At 35.3% G+C, this 24,460-nt stretch overlaps 1 protein-coding gene and 1 long non-coding RNA gene across 3 annotated transcripts in view; both read right to left on the bottom strand.

The window, feature by feature from the left end:
• Positions 1–24,460, bottom strand: part of LOC143069802 (uncharacterized) — a 49,925-nt gene that overhangs the window by 18,368 nt on the left and 7,097 nt on the right. For both annotated transcript variants that reach the window (XM_076244609.1, XM_076244608.1), the window contains exon 2: positions 3,228–3,297. In XM_076244609.1, coding sequence (XP_076100724.1) covers positions 3,228–3,297 — 70 coding nt within the window. The remainder of the gene's footprint in view (positions 1–3,227; positions 3,298–24,460) is intronic.
• On the bottom strand, positions 8,630–10,510 carry LOC143066715 (uncharacterized). The gene is made up of 3 exons (XR_012975758.1): positions 9,523–10,510; positions 9,372–9,447; positions 8,630–9,269 (listed from the first exon to the last, which is right to left on the bottom strand). It is a non-coding gene; the product is annotated as an uncharacterized LOC143066715 (long non-coding RNA).

Here is a 24,460-nt window from a genome sequence, read left to right as displayed (position 1 = left end):
AAAAACCCAGAACAGTTTATGAATCTAATAAATATTTAAAAACTTCTTGATACTATCTTATGATCATAAACAAGCTTCTGTCCAAGTTTGGTAGAAATCCAAGATAGTTTAAGAAACGGTTATTAAAATTTCAAAACCTTTAACCATGCACAGAATGAATATTTGTAGACGCCGCCGCCGCCGAAGCCGAGGGAATGTAGGATCGCTTAGTCTCGCTTTTTCGACTAAAGTCGAAGACTCGACAAAAAACATACAAATCAGATTTCCTTCTGACATACGGGCGCAATACGCTTTTTTTATACGCCCGTAAAAAATATACGCGCGTCAACATTTTGACGGGATGTATTATAGTATACAAATGTACGGCGTACGTCCGTCCGCCGGGCTTTCACACGTCGCGCTGTAACTTGAGAACCGCTTATTCATTTCATGAAACTTAACATAGTTGTTTCTTATGATGGTTTTCGGAATTTACGGTTTTTATTGAAACCATTTGTACAGAATATGCACGCATCTTTGTCGGAATTAAAATAAAAACAAAACACTTATAAATATATATATTCCTTTTGTCTTGAAGTTCGTATATCTTACATAAACATTTTAACAAGCTGACCACACTCTTACTTATAAGTTAGCGCACATCAAAGTCGTGCTCATATGGCAAACAATTTTGTTGGGAAAGAAATAAAACAACAGCAAAATTATTTGTCCTTTTTATCATTTTAAGAAAGAACAACACATTTAATTATAAATATTTGAAGCATAAATATTTTCGATACAATTGTTTTAAATTACTTAAAATAAAAAGATCGTGATTGTTTAATCAGTTGCTATGTTAATTGGCACGTGTCAATCGGTTCATTGATTTTCGGCATATCAAAGAAAAACCGGCACGTGTCTAAATAATGTTGAATATTTCGTTTATTTACGAATATTTTTCTGTAAAATTTGAAATTTATGCATTAAATATCATTCTCTAACATGATATATCAAAATAATACATATAACAGCACCCCTTCTAGTCCTTAGTAGCATAGTCAAGGCCTTAGTGCACTAAGGACTTCTTAGCAGTGTTTAGACGTCTGTTTCCCGGCCGTTATTGAAATTCTTGACAATACCTTAATATTTGTATATTCCGAAGGCATACTGAATGTTTTACGGAGGGGACCAACCTAGTTAACAACATACTATTGTGAATTATTTTTTCGGATAATAATCTTTTAGACATACAAGACATACAATGTACATTAAAAACGGTGTCATTGTTAGGCAACCATGAACACAAAGAAAAATGAATCCGTGAAAGTGTTCCATGTTTATTCCATTCAAATAAAGACTTGTTATAATAATACCATATTTTAAACTGTTTTATAAAAAAAACAAAGATTATATCTTAACTTGTAAATTCAATTTCAAGTTTTAAAAGTTCCTCAATTTAAAATCTTTCTTAAGGAATATGATGATACATGATATACTTGCCTGATCCTATATTTGTTTAATTAAAAATTAAATAATGCCTTCATATAATGTTTATTTTTATTCAATTTTCCACAAAACATATTTAGCTTAGTTTAAATGAAATTCAGAACAGAGATTTCAGACACTTTTGAAGAGGATATACATATTCGTGTTAATTCACCTCAGTTTAATTTGTTAATTCAAGTTTGACATTTAACATTTTAATCCGCAATCCACATTTACCCGACAATCTTGTACATTGTATTTTCTCAATGGAATAACATTACATGCATGTGACCATCAGAAACTAAGACAAAATATTTATAATGATATTTATCAAAACTTAAATATGGAAGCGTATATGGTACAAATTAAGTATATTTATTGTCAAAGAATGTGTACTTATTTTCTTGAAATTCTTACTTATTAACTTGGAATTCCTTTGAAAATATCTTAGTAGCATATGAATTGGCCAAATAAGCGAATAATTATAATCTAGCATAGTTCAACCAAGGATTTGTATAGTTTCTTTTAAATAAAATATTGTTTGTGTTTTGGCGACTAAACCAGCAACATTGCCTTATTAAATAAAAATATAAAACTTTCGCCATCTGATAATGATAGGTTAAAATGTTCATTAAAATGTATAATATTTGTAAGTTTTATTTAAAGTCGGAACAAATATATATACTTTAACCGCGAGAAAAAAATATAAGCTTTGGTGAGCTCTATAACCGACTATCATATAATAACCGCAATGTATGAACGTTACACAATTAGAGATGAACGTTTGACAAATGGACATTTTATCTGATATACACAATTATACACGATTGACGAACGCACGATACACGGTTAAGAATGAATGATTGATGAACGCACGATACACGGTTGAGAATGAATGATTGATGAGCGCACGATACACGCACGATGCACGATTAAGAATACACGATGCACGCACGTTACACGGAAAATACACGGAACGATGAATGATGAACGCACGATTGGTACACGCACGATACACGCACGATGCACGCACGCAACACGCACGATACACGATGAACGCACGGAATAATGGTCAGTTTGAATTTTAGAAGGTCTGTATAGGCATTAGTTAAACTTGTGTATAGTATATTTAAATTTAATTGGATGTTATCCTTACATAATTGTACAATATACAAACAAAGCAAGCAAGCTTACCAGAGTCGTGCATTACTTGCATTAGGAAATTAGCTGTAAAGTATCAGTTCCCATAGTATCATTTGTTTTTATTTGTGACAGTCTTGCCAGGGTTCCGACAATCGCAGATGGTTTTTGTTTTAATACAATTGACGTTTAGAAGTTGGTTATACTTGTTATTTTGTCCTAGTTTAAAAGAATATAATTTGGTAACGTTACTTTTTCTGCTATATAACATTGTATTACACGTGTTTCTTTATGAAAAGTTATTTTCAACCATTATACAAGGAGCTCGTTGTGTAAAATATTTACTTTGAATATTACTACAGCTTGATAATATACTATTTTTCAAAATGAAATGATGTACTTTAAACTATCAATGGATATCAGGTTTAAATTGTGAATTGCAGACTTGTGTTTTATCCACATAAAAAAAATCACCAGTGACGCTCTAATAAAAAAAGTTAAAAAGGCAAAATTAAATACAATGTTAAAGAGCATTGAGGACCAAAATTTCCAAACGGTCTTGCTAGATAGCGCTAATGTAATCTATATGGCTCTAGATATATATTGTTTAAATATATGCTTACCAGTAGGTGTCGCAGTAGTAATAATAGTTGTAGTAATAACTGTAACAGTACCCGGCGAAGGTAGGTACCACTAGAAAAATAAGTATATAATACATTCTATAAGTTCAGTAATTATCAGCTAAGGTTGCAAATACAGGTAAACAAACCGCCGGTAGAATTCAGTCTCTGAATGAGGTAGGAAATACTTGGAAAGTAAGTAAAGTTCAGTAGTAGTGACTTCAGCAGTATCCATCCGAAATCGGTTATACTATAGGCACAATAATTACACTGTAAAATAGTTATCGGGTCAGTTAGCGCCCACTACAATTTAGGAAACATTCGTCCGTTTTGAGATTGTCTCTTTATTTTGAAACAATAGAGACAACTTATTTCTAAACCAGTATAGCAATAAACTAACTGAAGTAATGAACACGAAACCAACATAAAGGGTACGAACGTGTTGCCTGTGAATGTGATAGGGGCGGAAGTGATTTTTTTATATTTTGGTGTACATAAATGCAATTGTAGGTTAAGAAAATTAAAATGAATTTTAATAAGCTCGAAAATCACGAATATTGATAACAAAAAGGTTTTCTTCAAAAGAAAACCATTTGAACATTTCTTGTCGACAGTTTATATAGTGTACAATAGCTAACTATTTGTCAGAACAACTCTATTGTTTGTACACGTTAAAAGTGGTGTATTTGTTTAATTAAAGCTTTTTGATACAATCAATTCCCTGTGTGTAATTTTAAGATTTATAATACTGTATAGTTTTTTTAAGTTAAAGGGCAAAAAGTAGCCTTATACCTTTTTCTTTCTCTTTTTGATAAGACTATTTTCAGTAGCAATCAAAGGATAACATATTAAAGTTACAAGACAAAAGTGACCAAATGTACCATGTAAAGTCATTTTGCCATTTTCTTTTTGTACATTTGTAGTTGCATGTTTGTTTGTTTTTATTATGATCAACATTTTATAATTATTATCACACAATGTTGACTGCCGTATCGCCTTTTTCGGCATGTTACCTTATATTATGTCTGTTTTTCTTGTTCACACATTGTTTTCATTATTGTTTGTTTTGTTCATTATAGTGGAATAGTATGCGACAGCCATACAAGTGAGAAGTTTAGCTACATGTAGCTATAAATCCAGCTTTATTCCACCATTATTACATAAGGAAATGGCAGTATACCAAGTCAGGAATATGACAGTTGGTGTGCATTTGTTTGGTATGTTTTAGCCGTTGACTTTGCCATTAGATAAGGGATTTTTCGATTTAATTTTTTCTTTAAAGTGGTACCTAACACTTTCACTAAAACTAATTTGGCTTGTTTAATTTTAATAAAATTTGGACAAAGAATTAAGTTTGACCTTTTAACAAAAATATAAAAATTTTAAAAATTTTGAACCAACCGTTTTGTCAGAAAAAAATACACTGGTTATATGATTTATATAGCAGTTTGACAAGCACCAATTTTGATCATTAAGAAGCTTTATATTCCCTTTACAACACAACGTAATTAAAACGTTTAGCTGACTTTACAGAGTATCTCCCTGTAGTGTTAGGTACTACCTTAAGATTGGTAACTTTGTAATTTTACTTTTATCACTGAACACATTAACACTGTGTCTAAACCACGCCGGCAAAAAATGTTCGGACTTGATGTATCTAACATCCAGCACAATGAGTCGACGGAACATCAATAGACAGAAGAAAGATAGGTTTCTCCTTATTTTCTTATTTTTTTATGTTGTCGAAGGATACATATATATATACAACTATTTTCTATTGTAAGATGCAATATTTTGTACAACCGTTCTTATTTCTCTGTTAATAAAAATTAACAGAGAAATAAGTAAAAATGCACGTCAAAATGACGAATTGAGTGAACCTTGCCTCGAAATTGTTTAATTTCTCGTTAAATTGTTCACATTGTACGAAAAAAGGGTACGGAAAGATACTGACACGGAGATTGCAAAACTTGTCATTATGAACATCTCGATACTTGTATTTCTGAGTATGAAACTGGCACACATTTGATATGTGATTTTCTCGCACAATAGGATGGGCACCTTTATAAGTAATCTTTTTGTTGGGAAAATTTGGTTGCCTCTATAGGGAATCACTGAAGCATAACTAGAGAGGGCCCCCCTTAGGTCAGTCAGCGCCCCCTCCCCTTATGACAAGTTTTGAATCCGCCACTGGGCAATATATACGGACAGACGGATTCAGTTTATTGTAAAGTGGACGTAATTCGACAGCTTTTACATACCGCCGAGCGTAGAGAGTCGAACAATATTTTCACTATTTTTTGCTTTAAAAAATCGTTAAATACATGAATCAATATAGTTTTGCCAATCAAAGGTGGGGTCGGGAGCGTGCAACCTATACGTCTTCTAGATTCGCCACTTATCTTATAAAATGTATATCGAATTAAAATATTGTAAGAAATAATAAACAGGGATACCCGCGAAATCGGACTATGTAAGTTTGATTATGTTTATTATAAATATTCACATTGATATTTTTAAACAAGCTAGACCAAGTGATTCGAATTCATAGCGTTTTGAACTATTTGTATAAAGCCCTTGATTTCATTTCTATAACAAAATTTTGTTAAAAAACACCAGTGAAGTTGTTTGCTATGTCCAATCAAGTTATCTCGTTCGTGAAATTTGAAATTTTCAGTTGTTACACAATTTTTTTTTAAATTCAAGAACAGTGCAATTTTGTTTGAAATTCTTGGTTGTTTTTAGCTCACTTGACCAGGAAAAAGTGATTTTTTTCATCACTTGGCATCGATCGACCGTCGTTCATTGTCGTTCAATATAATTTTTTACATTAATTTTTACAACTAAAATTACTAGGCTGCATTTAACAAACCTTATCTAAAATCATGTCTTTTTTAATTATAATTAGGGTATCTATTTTTAAAAAGTTTACTGTGACCCCGCTTGTCAACCAAGATGGCCGGCATGGCTAAGCCATTAACATAGGGGAACTTGCAAGTGCATGATATCAATTTTTTTAAAACAGCCGTATAGACATAGAAAATTAGAAAGAGCCAGGTGATTATCTTCAAAGTGTTGAGCTCTACCATTTGTCCATTTACTTCAAAATTCTCACATTACTTCTTAAAGGAGTTATTGCATTGCCCCTAAATGACGAATTTGAAGTTCTTTTTATCAATTTCTATCTTTTATTTTCAAACATATACAAGTAATATAGCAAAAATGATACTAAGACAAGATATATAAATAAGTCGACTTGGCCGATATACTTTTAAAATTTATTGACCTTTACTTTAGAGTTTTTTTCATTTCTTTGCGTTTTTACACGCCCGTCACAATTTTGACAGGACGTATTATTGTATACATTCGTCCATCCGTCCGTCTGTTCTTCCTTCCATCCGCCCGTTCCTCCGTTTATTAGTCATTCTGTCCGTCCGTCCGTCTATCTAGCAGTCTACCCTGCTGTCCCGCGTAAACATGGCACACCGTAACTAGAGAACAGGTTATATAATGTTCATGAAACTTAACAAAGTTATTTCTTATAATGGTCAAATGATCTATAAACCTTTAAGTGAAAATCAAATTAAATCTTTTTGAGTTACAAAACTTTGTAAGTAAAACAGGAGAGTGTTTTTTTAACATGTCAATTTATCATTATCGATCATTATCACGGGTGTCATTCGGTTTAACGAGAGAAATGATCGTGAAAGAATATCTAACGGCGGTTAAGTATTGAGAGACGATCGTGAAAGCTCTGGTAACGGATCGTGAAGACATTTAATGTAAATTCTAGTTCAGAATCTTTGAAAAAATCGCTTAATTTTCAAAACGCGGAACAAATCCGAACAAAAAAATACGTCTGTCAAAATCGTTTAACTTCCTCAATATAACTGTGAAATAAGATAAAGAAAATATGCAGTACTTTATGAAAAAACACAAAAGGTGCAATGCCTGTCTAAGAAATTAATTACAAATAACACGCTTTTTGTACCTATAATGGTCATATTTCAATTTATCATGATATATTTGAAATTTAATCCTTAGTGTATCTGATAGTACAGTAAAATTAAAGTATGTTCTTCCTAATAAGCATTAACTTGTATATGAAAACCTTGAATTTGTTGAATTTCCATCAAACTTGATCGTGAAAGATCAGGCAACGCATTATTTTTATCGTGAAAGATAATGCGTGACTAGATTTAATATTAGTAATCAGAAATCAGTATTTCTTTTACCATTTGATAAACCTGCAACTGGTTGACGCCTGTAACTATTTTGATAAGGATGAACATTAAAGCTATTATTTTTTTTTTATTCAACACTTTACCACGAAATTTAAAAAAAACACAACTACAAAAGTGTCTAAATAAGTGTGAAAGATTCAGCTCTGAGAATCGGTCAAGTGCAATTCAGAAATACCGACACTATTTAGCCAACAATATGGATATGGAACGTTTAAACCAAAATGATATCCATCAAACAAAAAATTACAGCAAAACAGCATCTTGCATGAGTAATTTGAGATTGAACGATAACCAACATTTTGTGCAACAGTACTTTCTTAAGTTCTTTATACACAACGCAGATGTGGATTAATTTAAATATATACTACAGACTATAAGGGCACATTGCATTTGCGCCAATTTTTGAAAATTACAATCTTTCATTTGCACCACAAGGTTATATTTCATTTGCGCCAAAAAATAAAAAATTCAAGAAGATGTAGTATGATTGGCAATGAGACAACTATCCACAAAAGACTAAAATGACACAGACATTACCAACTAAAGGTCACCGTACGGCCTTCAACAATGAGCAAAGGCCATACCGCATAGTCAACTATAAAAGGCCTAGATAAGACAATGTAAAACAATTCAAACGAGAAAACTAACGGCCTTATTTATGTAAAAAAAAAAGAATGAAAAACAAATATGTAACACATAAACAAACGACAACCACTGAATTACAGGCTCCTGACTTGGGACAGGCACATACATAAATAATGTGGTGGGGTTAAACATGTTAGCCAAGTCGTTTATTGGTATCCCAAATAAATAAAACCTTGCAAACTCAGTATAACAATTGAAATGGACTGCAGTTCATGAAAAAAACGGACTATCTTTTTTATCAATATGGTATGCACTTGAGAGAAGGAATTTTCCAGACATGATTACATCAAGGCCGTCGCTTACAAGTTTGGTGCCAGGGTAGACGTATAACTTTACAATAGTGTATCATGCCTAGAATAACTCTAGTGTAAACTTATTTCATAGTAGGTGTTATGATCACGTTTATTTATAACAGAACTCTGTTTCATTAAGGTTTTATTTATTATCAACATTTTTTTAAATATATGTTTCATACTACATTGTATTTACCTGTATTTACTTGTAATATTGGCGCAATCAATAGGTTTTATTTTGGCGCAAATGAAATATTGTTTGTGGCGCAAATGAAAGATTTTTTTGGCGCAAATGAAATACCAATTGGCGCAAAAGCAAAGCACCGGACTATAGAATACCAGATCGCAAATGCTGTAATGTCTCGTCTTTTTTACATATGATAGTACAAAATGTATATTTGTTGAACGCCTATAATATCAAGGGGTTTCCTAGAAGTGTCAAATGCGCTTAAGATTGTCAATGTTTCATAAAAAGAATTCAGGGTTAGATATTCCGTTGATATAGAACGGTTGTAGAAAATATTGCATCTCACAATAGAAAATAGTTGTAGATGTATATGTATTCTTCGATATCATAAAAAAATAAGAAAATAATCTTATAAACATATTTCTCCGATGAGTTGGATAACCTACTATTCACTTCGATATTTGTACATGTAACGTAATAAAAGTCGTTTGATCAGTAAAAAATATAGAAAATCTGCTATTTAATATATAGCAAAGTAATTGGAAATGATTTATTTCTTCTAAATTCTAAAGTGCCCTTACTGCAGTGACGTCATTTAGAACTGTTCTACAGTCCTGACTGATTTAGTCAGTTCTGCTGACAGTTTTACGGTTAGAAGTGATTTGGACAGTTCTACCTAGAACTGATTTAGACAGTTCTACCCTAGAACTGATTTAGACAGTTCTACCCTAGAACTGATCCTGACAGTTCTACCTAGAACTGATATAGACAGTTCTACCTAGAACTGATTTAGACAGTTCTACCCTAGAACTGATCCTGACAGTTCTACCTAGAACTGATTTAGTCAGTTCTACCTAGAACTGATTTAGTCAGTTCTACCTAGAACTGATTTAGTCAGTTCTACCTAGAACTGATTTAGTCAGTTCTACCTAGAACTGATTCTGACAGTTCTACTTAGAACAGTTCTAGGGTAGAACTGTTCTAGGTAGAACTGTTCTAGGACAGGTTAGAACAGTTCTATGACAGAATATTCTGACAGTTCTAATGAGAGGTTAGAAGTGATCTCCACTGTATATTTGTTGAACGTCAATAATATCAAGGGGTTTCCTAGAAGTGTCAAATGCGCTTAAGATTGTCAATGTTTCATAAAAAGAGTTCAGGGTTAGATATTCCGTTAAATTATATAGAACGGTTGTAGAAAATATTGCATCTGACAATAGAAAATAGTTGTAGATGTATATGTATTCCTCGATATCATAAAAAAAATTAAGAAAATAAGGAGAAACCTATCTTTCTTCTGTCCATTGATGTTCCGTCATTGTGCCGGATGTTAGATACCATCGGGTCCGAACAATTTTTGCCGGTGTGGTTTAGACACAGTGATTAATGCTGCATACTTTTAGCAGGAAAGGGGAATTAGAATTTAAAGAGAAGTGAGGGTATGAATAATGAACTAGGGATATAAATAAGGAGATGAGGAGAAGAACAGATATAGAGTTAAATAGGTAGATATGATGTATAGTGGAAAATGGGGTACGAAGAGACATGGGATAAACTAATGTAAATGAAAAGATAGTTGGTAAAGTGTTATGTATGGTATAAAGAACAATGTGAGATCAAAATATAAGGTATAAGGAGAAGAAAGGTATAAGAGGATATGAGGTACGAAATAATATGATGGAGTATTCGTGGGGTATAGGGATTAAAAGGATATGTGATTTATAAAGGGTTGTAGGCCAAAAGATCTAGATGTTGGTAAGGGAATATTGTGTAAAGGGATGTGATGTATAAGGAGATGTTGGGTATATAGAGATGTTTTGTATAAGGAGATGTAATTTATAAAGAGATGATGGGTATAAAGTGATATGACATATACGGAGGTGTAGGATATATAAAGAGATGTGAGGTATAAAAAATGTTGGGAGATGCAAATTATAGGGATATGTTAGGTATATGGAGAGATATAAATGTATAGAGAGATATGGGTAAGAATGTGTGAGTACATTAAGGAGAAATGTGGTATCAAGAGATGTTGGGTATAAAGAGTTGAAAAATATGATAATGTTTGATATAAGGACATATTGGTTACAAGGAGATGTGGTAAATACGGAGAAGTTGGGTATAACGAAACATTTTGTACAAATAAGGAGATATTTAGCATACGGGTATGTGGCTAAGGACAAAGTCATGTACATGTATAAGCAGATGTGGAACAGCACGTGTGGGGATATTGATAAGTGGGTCCGCAGATGTGAGGTATATAAGGAAATGTGGGATAGAATAAGATGCGGATGAGGGCATGTACACTGTAAAGATACATTGATTGGGAAATGTTTGTGATTAGGACGTTGGTATATGTGAGAAAGAGATATGGGGTATATTTGTATAAGTAGATGTGAGCAAGGAAGTGTATGGTAACGGAGGTATGGGGTATTATGAGATGTGGTTATATGTGGTTATAAGGAGATGTGGTTATATGTGGTTATAAGGAGATGTGGCATGTATAAGGTGGTCTGGAATTATGAATAATGGCATATGGATATATGAATAGATAAGGAGATGATCGGTATTGTTTCGGTTTTTTTGTTAAATGAGATATTGGGTTAATGGACATTTCGGATAAAAAAAATGTGGGGAGATATGTTGGTTAAAGAAGACAATCATAAACTTCATAAATTATAGTCTTTTACTTCAAGAAAAGGGAGAAAACACCCCGATCAGGTTTATACAGTGGAGATCACTTCTAACCTCTCATTAAATCTGTCAGGAGAACTGTTCTAGAACAGTACGTAGAACTGTCAGCCTGACACCTTTTAGTCAGTTCTAGGTTAGAACTGTTCTAGCTAGAACTGATTTGGTCAGTTCTACCTAGAACTGATTTGGACAGTTCTACCTAGAACTGATCCTGACAGTTCTACCCTAGAACTGATCCTGACAGTTCTAGCTAGAACTGACCAGATATTTGGTCAGTTCTACTTCTAGAACAGTTCTACGGTTAGAATTGATTTCTAATTCTACGGCTAGAATTGATTTTTATAAATTCTACGGCCAGAATTGATTTATAAATTCTACGGCTAAAATTGATTTATAAATTCTACGGCTAAAATTGATTTATAAATTCTGCGGCTAAAATTGATTTATAAATTCTACGGCTAGAGTTGATATATAAGTTTTAAGAACACTTTGCCTTAATATAAAGGGTTGGGTGAAAAGCGATTTAAATTATATTGAGTTTTGCTATTTTGCCGGTTTTATTTCAGATTTATAATCGGCAAGACTTAGGCAGCAACCATTTGATTTTCGGGGGGGGGGGGGGGGGGGGGGGCTATGGTTTTTGTTTGTTTCATCCTCAGCTGCCACTATATGTAATGCTAAAATTGAAAGAAAAAAATTGTTTTCGGTTTGTCGCTAAAAAAAATAGATTGTTCTTCGCCGAAGTCGAAAAAAAAAAGATTGTACAGAAAAAAACCATATAGCCCCCCCCCCCCCTAGAAAATCAAATGGTTGCTGCCTTATAGAACATGTTTAACCTGTTAACCCCGCCATATTCTGCATGTATGTGCCTGTTCCAAGTCAGGAGCATGTAATTCAGTGATTTTCATTTGTTTTTCTCTCAATTTTTGTACATAAATTAGGCCGTTAGTATTAAGGGGGGGATTATTATTTGAATTGTTTTACATTTGTTATTCCGGGAGTCAGGATGGCTCATTATCACATAACAAAATAATCGGACCTCAATAACCAATATAATATCTGTTTACAAAATTTTCTGTCCGCATCAACCAAAACCATGAAAACTGACCATATTTGACCGCATCAACCAAACCTGACCATATGTGACAGCATCAACCAAAACTGACCATATTTACACTTTATAATGTAAATCTTATATATATATATATATATATATATATATATATATATATATATATATATATATAGCCGCATTGTAAATCATTTATACATGTAGTTACATATCACGATGGATTGTATAATTCAAATGACAGCAATATTGTAACACATTGGCTAAAAAAAAATTTCACATCAATTTAGAGTACCAGCAATTTTCTGCAAGTCCTCTTATTATTCACAATATTGAATTGTAAACAAATTTCAGTAGTTTCGATATACATGTATCAGACTGAGTCGTTTTAACAAAATTATTTGACCATATCAACCAAAACTGAACTTATTTACACTTATCATGTAAATATATATGGCCTCATTGTAAACCAATGATATTTCTATGTCAGGACGGATCGTATGATAAAAATGACACCAACTTTGGAACACAATACACCTATATTGCTAATCCTGGCTGACCCGGCCTCTTGAACTTTTGAAGCATACGTACAACAATCACTTTTCCATTGTGGCGTCAGATATTTTGTTTTATGATGTCAAATTTTTACGGGAACCTGTGCGATTTCCAGTAATGGCAGACAAATAGCGGTAAGGTGTATTTTTACCCTATCTAAAAATTTAGCGCACCCTTATTTTCTCTCTGTATCCATAATAATGAACCGTCCAGGGGCGGATGCAGGAATTTTCGAAAGGGGGGTGCTAACCCAGGGCACCCAGGGCAAAGGGGGGGGGGGTGCAAAACATATGTCCCGATACAAATGCATTGATCGGCAAAAATAAAGGGGGGGTGCGCACCCCCGGAACCCCCCCCCCCCCCCCTGGATCCGCCACTGCCGTCACTAAAGTGACTTTTTAAGTCAGTTAGTTTGTGATGGTTTTTTTTTAACATGTTTAAACAAAACTATTTTACGGCATCATCCAACACTCACATGACTGATTCATATACTTTATTTTAAAATAAAAAGTACATGTATGGGAAGTTCTCTTCTTGGAATAGTATACTGTTAATATAATTTGAAGACAAATGGAAGAAGGCAAAGAAAAATGCATGATTTTATTTGTAGCCGAACGTCCAGTGGCAAATGCTTCATTCATGTTCAGATGAGTATATTTTTCTGAGTTTCAGACTCCCAGATATCATTTATAATCGTTATGGATAAGTCTGGCTAAATTGACGAGATGGTGCAAATGTATATAGTTTTTATCATTAATATCCCATAATTCATCCACTGTACAATTTTCGTATGAACATTTGTCAAAACAGAATTTTAAATGAATGTAAATCCAAGGCAAACAAGGTAAATTACGATTAAAATTCCATGAATTATATGCAGAGATATATAGTGCGGTGACTGAAGGCAGATTTTTTTAAATTTAATCTCCCCACCGAACACACACCTACATAATATATCATTGGAAAGAGGAAATCGTGTACTATAATAATATGCCTGTCGTCAGGACTTGATATGGTCACATCTTTTTCAAATTGAGGTTAAAGGTCATATGTAAAAATCTGTGAAAATTTGGGACGGTTTCAATTTTGACATTTTTTTCTATTTCTAAACTCTACCTCAATACAAATGAAACTGTTTTGTCTTTATTAATGTTTGTTATTTATTATACATAAACCTTAATCATTGAGATTTTTTTATCCAAAAAAATCCTAAAACGACGTTTTATAAACAAAACTTCAAAAATCAAGTTTTCAACCTATAAAATGTTTAGAGCACCTTAACCTTATGAAAAATATCAATTTCAGGTAAAATTCAAGTGTCATGCAGGACAATACTTTAAAATTATTTTTTAAACTATTATAGTGGGTGAGGTATCAAACCAAAGCCATAGAACACTACAGTCAAATATGACCTCAAATTGAATTTGCGGATACTTCAGGTTTTTTTTATAGACTACTCGTTGCTTTTGTTTTTTTTCCCAATTATTACTGCTACGATAGTATTATCTTTTGTGGTGTATTTAAGTCTGGTTAATATCTATTACATTATAGGTTTTGTAACTATATCCCCTTTTTTCCCTTGCAACGTACCACAAACTTCAAAAGTATTCCATATAAAAAAAGATATGATTGCAAATGAGACAACTCTCCAAATGAGATCAAATGAGACATAAAACAATTATAGGTCCCGTACGGGCTTCAACAATGAGTAAAATTCATACTGCATAGTTTTCAATTCCCGAAATGAATAATATAGAACAAACAAAAAATGTAACGGCCTGATTAATGTACAAAATAAATAAGAAAGAAACAAATATAGTATATAGAAGAAAAAAAACGACAAACACTGCATTACCGTCTCGTGACTTGAAACAGACACATACAGATAGTGGCGGGGTTTAACTTTTTTAAGAGCACGCCAACACTCCCCTAACCTCGGGGGGGGGGGGGGGCTGGAACCGTGTGTACCAGTGCAACAAGCTTTATACCAAATCAACCGTTATCTCCATCATCTTCATTTTCATCAACCGTAACAAGACATGTTTTGATATTTCTACACATTTCACTCATGGCCACAGGTCTGCACCTGAAAGGTTCTGCTCAAAGCAAACACGTTATTTTGAGTTTTTCTTTACAAGTACAGACAAGGTATTATAGAAAGTCCGAAGACATTTGTTCCTAAAAGAAACCAGCTTCAACCATCCCTATCAATTCATCCAAGATTTAACAGAGATCTAAAAGGGGGTTAAGGAAGGTGTGATGACATCCATATGCTTGTCTGCAAAGGTGCTGGGGAAACATTATACGAGACGGACACACTATCTTGAATTCGCTCAATTTCATGGTAGGCAACACATTGGATAGCGTCGCACTTTAATTTAAGAAGCATAAAATCCATTGGCACTCAATGTTTCAACAAGGTGTTTTGAACCAAACTCATGGTACATTTGTAAAGCCAATCCTAAACGAAAAGGAGTAAAACAAAAACGATTGCCTCAACAATTGCTTAGCATTTTCACAATTTCCTGAGAATAGTGTTGGCTGTATGCATAATGCAGTTTCATTGAGTAACCATAGAATGAATTGCAATAAATATGAAGGCATTGACTGATTTAAGAAGGAAGAGACAATTCATCCGAAGTTGGGTAGTCTTCTTTAGAGTTTTGATGTCTTTTCTAAGTAAACTTGCAGCGGAATGAAATATCTGTCCGTTATTTGTGTCTATTACAGTTGACATTGAGATTTTGAGGTCAGTTTTCAATTGACTAGAAGCTTATTTGGCATCTTAAATAGTTATTTTGCTACTATATATTATGTTATATTTGCCTTGAACTTGTTGAAGTTGTTTGACAACTGAATTTCTATAGAAATAAATGACTTTAGACTGCATTTTACATGTAGAATATTTTAAATTAGAATCAGCCGGAAGAAATGATCTATATTTATCAAGTAACGGTGTCATGAGGAATGACCATTAAATCGTTGTCAATAGCCAAAATAAAATTAGTAAAAGCAGTATCGTGTTCTGAGGTATCTGCTTTTGTGATGAACATGGATCACCTGTTTTATTTTACTAGGGTTCATCTTATTTCTTTTATCAAGCTGAAACATTGTTATACGAACTCGTTATGTTTGAAAGTTGAACAGTTGTCTACTTTTGGTTTTGTTTTGTTTACATTGCTATGGATATTTATAATATTTAGAATCAGTAACGGACCGGTCGTGGTTAACATACCCGGAAATATTCCGATCGGTAGTCGTAAACATAAAGGCCGTCATTCAAACGTTTTAGCATTAAGGGTTAGGTAATTATAAACACTCATATGAATAAGACATATGGTATCGTCCAAATTAAATGGTATGGTCCAAAACCTTAGTATATTTAGCTGATGTGCTGTCAGAACAAGGGTCGCTTGATGGATAATCCGGACGCCTTAAAGAAGGGAAAAGGTAATTATTTACACTTTATAAAAGAATTAATAGAATCTGAATAAGAATCTATCTGCGTACCTAAATAAGGTTGCAGGAGTATTAAAGTTGTACTTACGCACCGGGTAATAGGTGCATAGGCGACTGTGCGGAAATACGTGCACTGGTTATGCAGTGCAAAGGCTGAATAAGCCAGATAGTGCACAGGATAGCGGTGCACAGGATAGTAGCGCATAGGTAGACATTAGCAAGGTTTGGAATAGTGCACAGGTTAGCACTGGTTGTTGCTTAACACAAGGTCTGTTCAAAGACAGCAACACGTCCCACAAATTGTTATTGTGTGTCAGAGGCAAAAGTTAACAAATTAAAGATAAAAATATAAGAAACGGTGCAGCTTCCAATATCCAGGGGTAAACTTTGGTACGATACCCAGAAGTCACTACCCCCGAGTACGTGACATAATTTTGGTGGCAGCGGTGGGATATTGGCAAATGCACCTATACTTGATTAAACATGGACGATTTACAACAGCATATAAGTACGTTAGAGGAAGATGTAAAGCAAAAGATAGAAAAGATGAGACAAACTCAAAATCCTAGGTTTTTGACACCACAACACTCTACCCCAAAAGAACAACCTAGAAACCTGACAGATTCTGGTATTGCTCAGACGAGGCGCACGGATTTCGGCTATGTCAAAGAGCGCACAGTCCAAACACAGCTTCAACGAGCTGATGATGCACCAACATTGTTTGGACCTTACGTAAGTGAGCACGAACAGGGAGCCCGCTCTAAGCAAGGGCATTACAAAACAACTAGCGCAACGCCCGGCACCAGTAGCGGAGGTTCAGTGGAGATTTCTCCTATCTTAAGACCTAGCCAAAGGAATGCAAAACAGGCTGTCAATAACCAGGAAAAAGTACGCACGCCTGGAAAGAATACGAGAAGAGAAATCAAACTGGCCAATTATGATGGGTCTGGCGAGTGGGTTGCTTTTAAATCGCACTTTGAAGCATGTGCTATCATCAATAACTGGGACGAATATGAACAGGGGCTTTACCTTGCCGCTGCCCTTCGCGGGCACGCACAGAGTGTCTTCAGCGATTTACCAACTGATAAGAAAATGAATTATGAGACCTTAGTTAAATCATTAGAAGAGCGATTTGCTCCTCCAAATCAGTCCGAACTTTACAGAGTTCAGTTGAAGGAGACACGCCAGCGAGCAAGTGAAACCTTGCCAGAACTAGGACAAACTATACGGAGATTAGTTAACAGAGCATACCCACTAGCACCCACTGAAGTAAAAGAAACATTATCAAAGGATTATTTCTTAGATGCATTGCACGATAGTGAGATGAGGATAAAAATTAAACAATCCAGACCGCAAAACTTAAACCAAGCAATCTGTTTAGCTGTCGAACTTGAGGCGTTCTACAAAGCAGAGAAAAGACAAGATTTTGTAAAACCTCAGATGCGGGCTACGCATGTAGATACTAGTGGACACGAATTATCCAAGGACGATAAGTTCACAGAAATGATGAATTCTTTCAATAAGCAACTAGAATCACTCCGAATGGATTTAAATGAATTTAAAAACAGCGGACAAAGAAACACTGCCGATCCGGAATGGAAACAGAATCAGCAATGTTACAATTGCGGTAAATATGGACATTTTAAGCGAGAATGTAGGCTACGAAAGCAAGGCGGCAATGGGAACGGTCAATACAGGAACCATGAGAATGGCTCTGCAAGGCCAGTGCATTCTAAAACAAGAAGACAGCGGAGAAAGCAAATCAAGCTGAATGTTCAAAATAACTCTACGAAAGAAGCAGGGGCATATATAGACGTAGCTATAGGAAATATAAAGGCCAGTTTTCTCGTAGACACAGGCGCCACTGTCACTCTTATATCAAATAAATTATTCAATAGTTTGAGAAAAGAAGAGATGCCAAACCTCAATCAAGTGGATCAAACTATTATGTCAGCAAACGGCTCTGAACTAAACGTTACGGGAAAAGGTGAATTTCACATCTGGATTGATCATAACGTATATTTAGCAGAGGCAGTAGTAGCGGATCTTGCTTTAGATGGCATAATTGGTTTAGATTTTCTCAAGAAAAATAGATGTCTGATTAATTTACAAGAAGAACATATGGTTTGCAATAACCAGGTGATACCACTGAACTTCACTGGACAGCTTGGTTGCTATAGAGTGTCTGTAGTTGAAGATACATGCATACAGCCAGGCACAGAAGCTTTGGTCCGGGGTCACATTAACGAATATCCGTCAACAAAGAATGAAGTAGGCTTAGGAATCATTGAACCCTGTGACAAATTTGTAGCAAAGGACAGTGCCTTAATGGCAAGAACTTTAGTTAAAGCCTCAGAAACCGTACCACTGCGCTTTATGAATGTATCGAATGTAGTGAAGATAATAAGAGCTGGGACAATTGTAGGAAATATAAGCCCTATTCAGGACGTGATAAGCGACGACAAAAATATTACTGATATACATAAGGATCAGAACCTAAGAATTGAATTGCAAAAATTACTGAGTAATTGCAGCGAAAATCTTAGCCAGGAGCAAAAACGTGGAGTTGAAAATCTTCTCAATGAATACAAAGATCTTTTTTCAGCATCCGACAGGGACTTAGGTAGAACTAATTTGGTGCGCCACACCATAAATACAGGAAATAATGCACCATTAAACAACCGCCTCGCCGCACCCCCATTCATATGCGAGAGGAAGTCGATAGACATATCGATGACATGCTTGAACGCGGAGTAATTGAGCCAGCCGACGGTCCATGGTCGTCTGGGATAGTACTGGTAAAGAAAAAGGATGGTACTACACGCTTTTGCGTTGATTATCGCAAGGTCAACGATTTAACAGTAAAAGACGCATATCCATTACCCCGCATCGACGACTCATTGGAGCAATTGTCCGGAAATAAATGGTTCTCTACTTTAGACCTTTGTTCGGGATACTGGCAGGTGGAAATGGCAGGGAAAGATCGCCCGAAAACTGCATTTGCCAGCCGAAGGGGACTGTTTCAATTTCGACAGATGCCATTCGGCCTTGCCTGTGCACCAGCAACCTTTGAAAGATTAATGGAGAGAGTATTAGCGGGACTGCAGTGGAGTATATGTCTAGTTTATCTGGACGATATAATTGTGGTTGGAAAATCGTTTGAGGAAATGCTCGAAAATCTGCGATCGGTTTTTGATCGACTAAAGGGAGCTGGCCTTAAGCTCAAACCCAAGAAGTGCACACTATTTTCAAAGAAAGTTAACTTTCTTGGACATGTCGTCACTGAGGAAGGTGTAGCCACGGATCCAGAAATAATAAAGAGCATAAAGGATTGGCCCATTCCAGTTGATGCGAGCGAATTACGTTCATTCTTGGGTCTCTGTGGATATTACCGGAGGTACATAGAACATTTTGCAAAAATCGTCAAATGTCTCCATCAACTAACAGAAAAAGGACGAAAGTACTTATGGACAGAAGAATGTCAGGAAGCTTTTCAAGCCTTGAAAGGAAAACTAACTAAAGCACCCATTCTTGCACATCCAGACTTATCTAGACCATTCATCCTAGACACTGACGCAAGTAATAACGCTATCGGAGCTGTGCTATCACAGGAAATTGATGGTAAAGAGAGAGTCATTGCTTTTGGAAGCAGAACATTATCAAAAACAGAACGGAAATATTGTGTCACTAGAAAGGAACTCTTATCAGTAGTACACTTCGTCAAAAGTTTTCGTCATTTTCTGTATGGCCGAGCATTCATCGTTCGAACGGACCACAGCTCATTGCAATGGTTGTTCAACTTCAAAAACAAAGAAGGACAATTAGCAAGATGGCTTGAAGTGTTGAGTACATATAACATGAAAATTAAACACAGGCCAGGAAGTCAGCACCAGAATGCAGACGCGTTAAGAAGGATACCTTGTAGACAGTGTGGATATAGCTCTGATTGGAAGGCACAACAAATTGTACAGACAGTGTCATCAAAGCCCGATGAATGTGAAAGAGACAAGGAGGACGACACAGAAATATCCCTCAAACATCTTCAAAACAATGACAGAAATTTGCAAATTGTAAGACAATGAGTACAAGATGGGCACAAGCCTAACTTGAAAAATCTAGGAGAGTACAATTATGTTATTAAAAGCTTATGGTCGCAGTTTGATGACCTGAAGATTCAGGATGGAGTACTTTGCAAAGTGCACAGAGACAACAACAAAAGGAGAGTGATAGTGCCCCTTACAGAAAGACGTCGAATACTTCAGCAGTGCCATGATAACAAGACGTCAGGCCACCTTGGCATCAAGAAAACGCAATCTAGAATCAAAGATAGGTTCTACTGGCCTGGTGTACGACATGACATAGTAGCCTATATAGCCGGTTGTGAAATCTGTGCAAAGAGAAAAGGTCCGAATAAACGGCAAAGGGCTCCTATGCAGTTGCAAAAATCGGGTTACCCAATGGAAAGAATTGCTATGGATATATTGGGAGAACTACCCGAAACCGAGAGGGGGCACAAGTATATCCTAGTCATTAGCGATTATTACAGCAAATGGACGGAAAGCTTTCCAATGCCTAACATGCTTGCATCAACTGTAGCCAATATATTAGTAGCAGAGGTTATTACGCGTTTCGGCGTGCCTACTGTAGTTCACTCTGACCAAGGCTCGCAGTTTGAGAGCGAATTATTTCAGGAAATGTGTCACTTATTACAGATAGACAAGACTAGAACCACACCCTACCATCCGCAGTGTGACGGAATGGTAGAGAGATTTAATGGAACATTGGCCAAAATGTTGACGGCTTATGTTGACGAACACCATTCGAATTGGGATTGTTTATTGCCCTACGTTATGATGGCATATAGATCAGCTCAACATGAGACCACAGGATGTACGCCTAATCGCATGATGTTAGGTCGCGAAGTTGCTACACCTGTGGACCTCATGTACGATGTACCTGATTATTTAAAGAAAATTCCACAAAACAGATGGGCATGGGAACTTCAAGAACGAATGGAAGAAGCTCACCACTTTGTTAGAAAACACGTAGGACAGGAAATGGTGCGTCAGAAAAAGTATTATGACAAACAGTTAAACTGGTGCAAATTTAGGAAAGACGACCAAGTATATGTATTCTTTCCCATTCGAAAAGCTGGTCATTCTCCAAAATTCACATCTTACTGGCGTGGTCCTTTTCGAGTTCTTAAAGAATACTCGGATGTTAACTATCTCATTAACTGTGGTAGGCGTGGCCGACCACAGGTCATACATGTAGATAGAATGAGGTTGTGCAAGGGCCAACTACTGAGAGGAGAAACAGGGAGGAACGAAAATAATAATGATGCTTTTGTGCCGGAAAGTGTGTTGCCCGAAATTTTCAATGAGGAGCTTGATAGTGCTGACAACATTGTTGATCAAAGTGATTCAAGGGATGAGTCAGGCTACGCAGGGCGTCCACGCAGGGTTACCAAACAGCCGGCATGGCTTCATGATTTTGTTCGATAATTTGGATCTCATTGTTGTATATATAACCTATCATGTATATAAATATAAAAAAAAATAGTAATGGAGAAGTGAAGGAATCACTATCTAAATGTTATTTTATTGTATATTTTAATATGTATGTCCGTCGGATGGGGACGTTAAATCCGAGGTCCCGTGTTCAAGGAGTACCACGCTTTGTGCACGTTAAAGATCCCTCTCAACAAGCTCTTTGAGTGGTCCATAAGTGGCCGGTTGTTAGGCAAAATTATTTCATACCGGTTTTGGCTTTGATATTTTCAGTGGTTTTCAAATGTAACATTTGGCTTGTTGGTTTTAAAGGTTAAAAATTGGTGGCTCTAAAATATGTCAGCATACATGTTTCAAATAAAGATGTAAAATGATGTAAGGGTACTTATGATTAATTTGATATATTTAAGTAGGTGCACATATTAACGTTCCCTCCAGTTTTAAGACAATAGTACAGTTGAGTGGGAATCTTGTCATGTCGGGTAGATCATATATCTACGAGTTGTTCTAAGGGTTATAGTTGCTGAAGAAGTAACAGTTGTTTCATGATATTTATATTTGTGGTTTTTCAATGACATGGCTAGAGGATATACCCGGATAGAGTTTGGGACTGACAAATGTCCACTTGATGTAGATGTGCTCAATTGTGTTCGATAAATGCGGGGACGCATTTCCTGGAGGCGTGGGTAATGTGATGAACATGGATCACCTGTTTTATTTTACTAGGGTTCATCTTATTTCTTTTATCAAGCTGAAACATTGTTATACGAACTCGTTATGTTTGAAAGTTGAACAGTTGTCTACTTTTGGTTTTGTTTTGTTTACATTGCTATGGATATTTATAATATTTAGAATCAGTAACGGACCGGTCGTGGTTAACATACCCGGAAATATTTCGATCGGTAGTCGTAAACATAAGGGCCGTCATTCAAACGTTTTAGCATTAAGGGTTAGGTAATTATAAACACTCATATGAATAAGACATATGGTATCGTCCAAATTAAATGGTATGGTCCAAAACCTTAGTATATTTAGCTGATGTGCTGTCAGAACAAGGGTCGCTTGATGGATAATCCGGACGCCTTAAAGAAGGGAAAAGGTAATTATTTACACTTTATAAAAGAATTAATAGAATCTGAATAAGAATCTATCTGCGTACCTGAATAAGGTTGCAGGAGTATTAAAGTTGTACTTACGCACCGGGTAATAGGTGCATAGGCGACTGTGCGGAAATACGTGCACTGGTTATGCAGTGCAAAGGCTGAATAAGCCAGATAGTGCACAGGATAGCGGTGCACAGGATAGTAGCGCATAGGTAGACATTAGCAAGGTTTGGAATAGTGCACAGGTTAGCACTGGTTGTTGCTTAACACAAGGTCTGTTCAAAGACAGCAACACGTCCCACAAATTGTTATTGTGTGTCAGAGGCAAAAGTTAACAAATTAAAGATAAAAATATAAGAAACGGTGCAGCTTCCAATATCCAGGGGTAAACTTTGGTACGATACCCAGAAGTCACTACCCCCGAGTACGTGACACTTTCACGGGTTTGGATTTATTTTTTTTGGTCGTTTTTGGAAAATAATTTGTAAGCAAAATGACAGAGTGCTTGAAGTTTAAAAGATGAACGGGAAACTATTTCAACTTTAACTTTATCAGACACGAATAAAACATTTTTTATACGCTCATCTGATTCAAATTTGAGTATTTTTTTATCATTCTAAAATGTTTTGTTGCAACAAAATATACAAGCGCTCCAGTTGAACGACGTCATTCTAGAAACGCCCAAAGCTAAGCGACAACAGTAAGATAATTGTATGTCGTCATTAAATATCAGACAAGAAGCTTCCTCGCTCTAAAAGGGGAACAAATATGTTTACTTGTGTAAGTTTTGTAGGATGAACGATGATAAACTGCCTGCACGGAGTTCTTCAAATTAACAGCTATTGCATGAAATATCTTGATGTTCACCTCATCCAATCTTTTATGCAATGCAGATACAAAAATCGACTTCCCTAAACAGGTAAATTGACTGTTTTTATTTGGCATATAATGCGCTGCAAAGGACTTGACATATCACGGAATATTTACTGAAACTATCCGTCAATTATTTTGATTTTACAATAAGACTTTTCTGACAAAGTATATTTGATGTTTTATAACGAAAAAACATAGAATTTAAACATTACAAACAAAGTATGTGGCATATATTAGTGCACTTTAATTGAAAATATGTGTATATAATAGCGAAAAAGGTAGTAATTTCAGGTGGCACGGTAGTATTTCCTGGCCCATAGGGATAATGATAGCCTTTTTAGAATTTTCACCACTTTCTAACACTGCAAAAAATTCTACATTCACAGTTAACTGAAGTACTTTCATTTTACTATTTAGAAATGAATTTGAATATGTATCATGACCGTTTACTTTTTTTGCTATATTTAAATACCTAAGGCCACTAGTGTTTTTAGGTCTTTTATGGTGCAGTGAATACAAAATTAAAAAAAATTCTCAAAAATTCATTTTCATCTGTATGTAAAATTATTTCATATTTTTCTACACCTGATTCATCCCTCAGTTT

The sequence above is a fragment of the Mytilus galloprovincialis genome, chromosome 3, assembly GCF_965363235.1.
Source record: "Mytilus galloprovincialis chromosome 3, xbMytGall1.hap1.1, whole genome shotgun sequence".
Lineage (NCBI taxonomy): Eukaryota > Metazoa > Mollusca > Bivalvia > Mytilida > Mytilidae > Mytilus > Mytilus galloprovincialis.
This window is presented reverse-complemented; position numbering and strand designations above follow the sequence as displayed.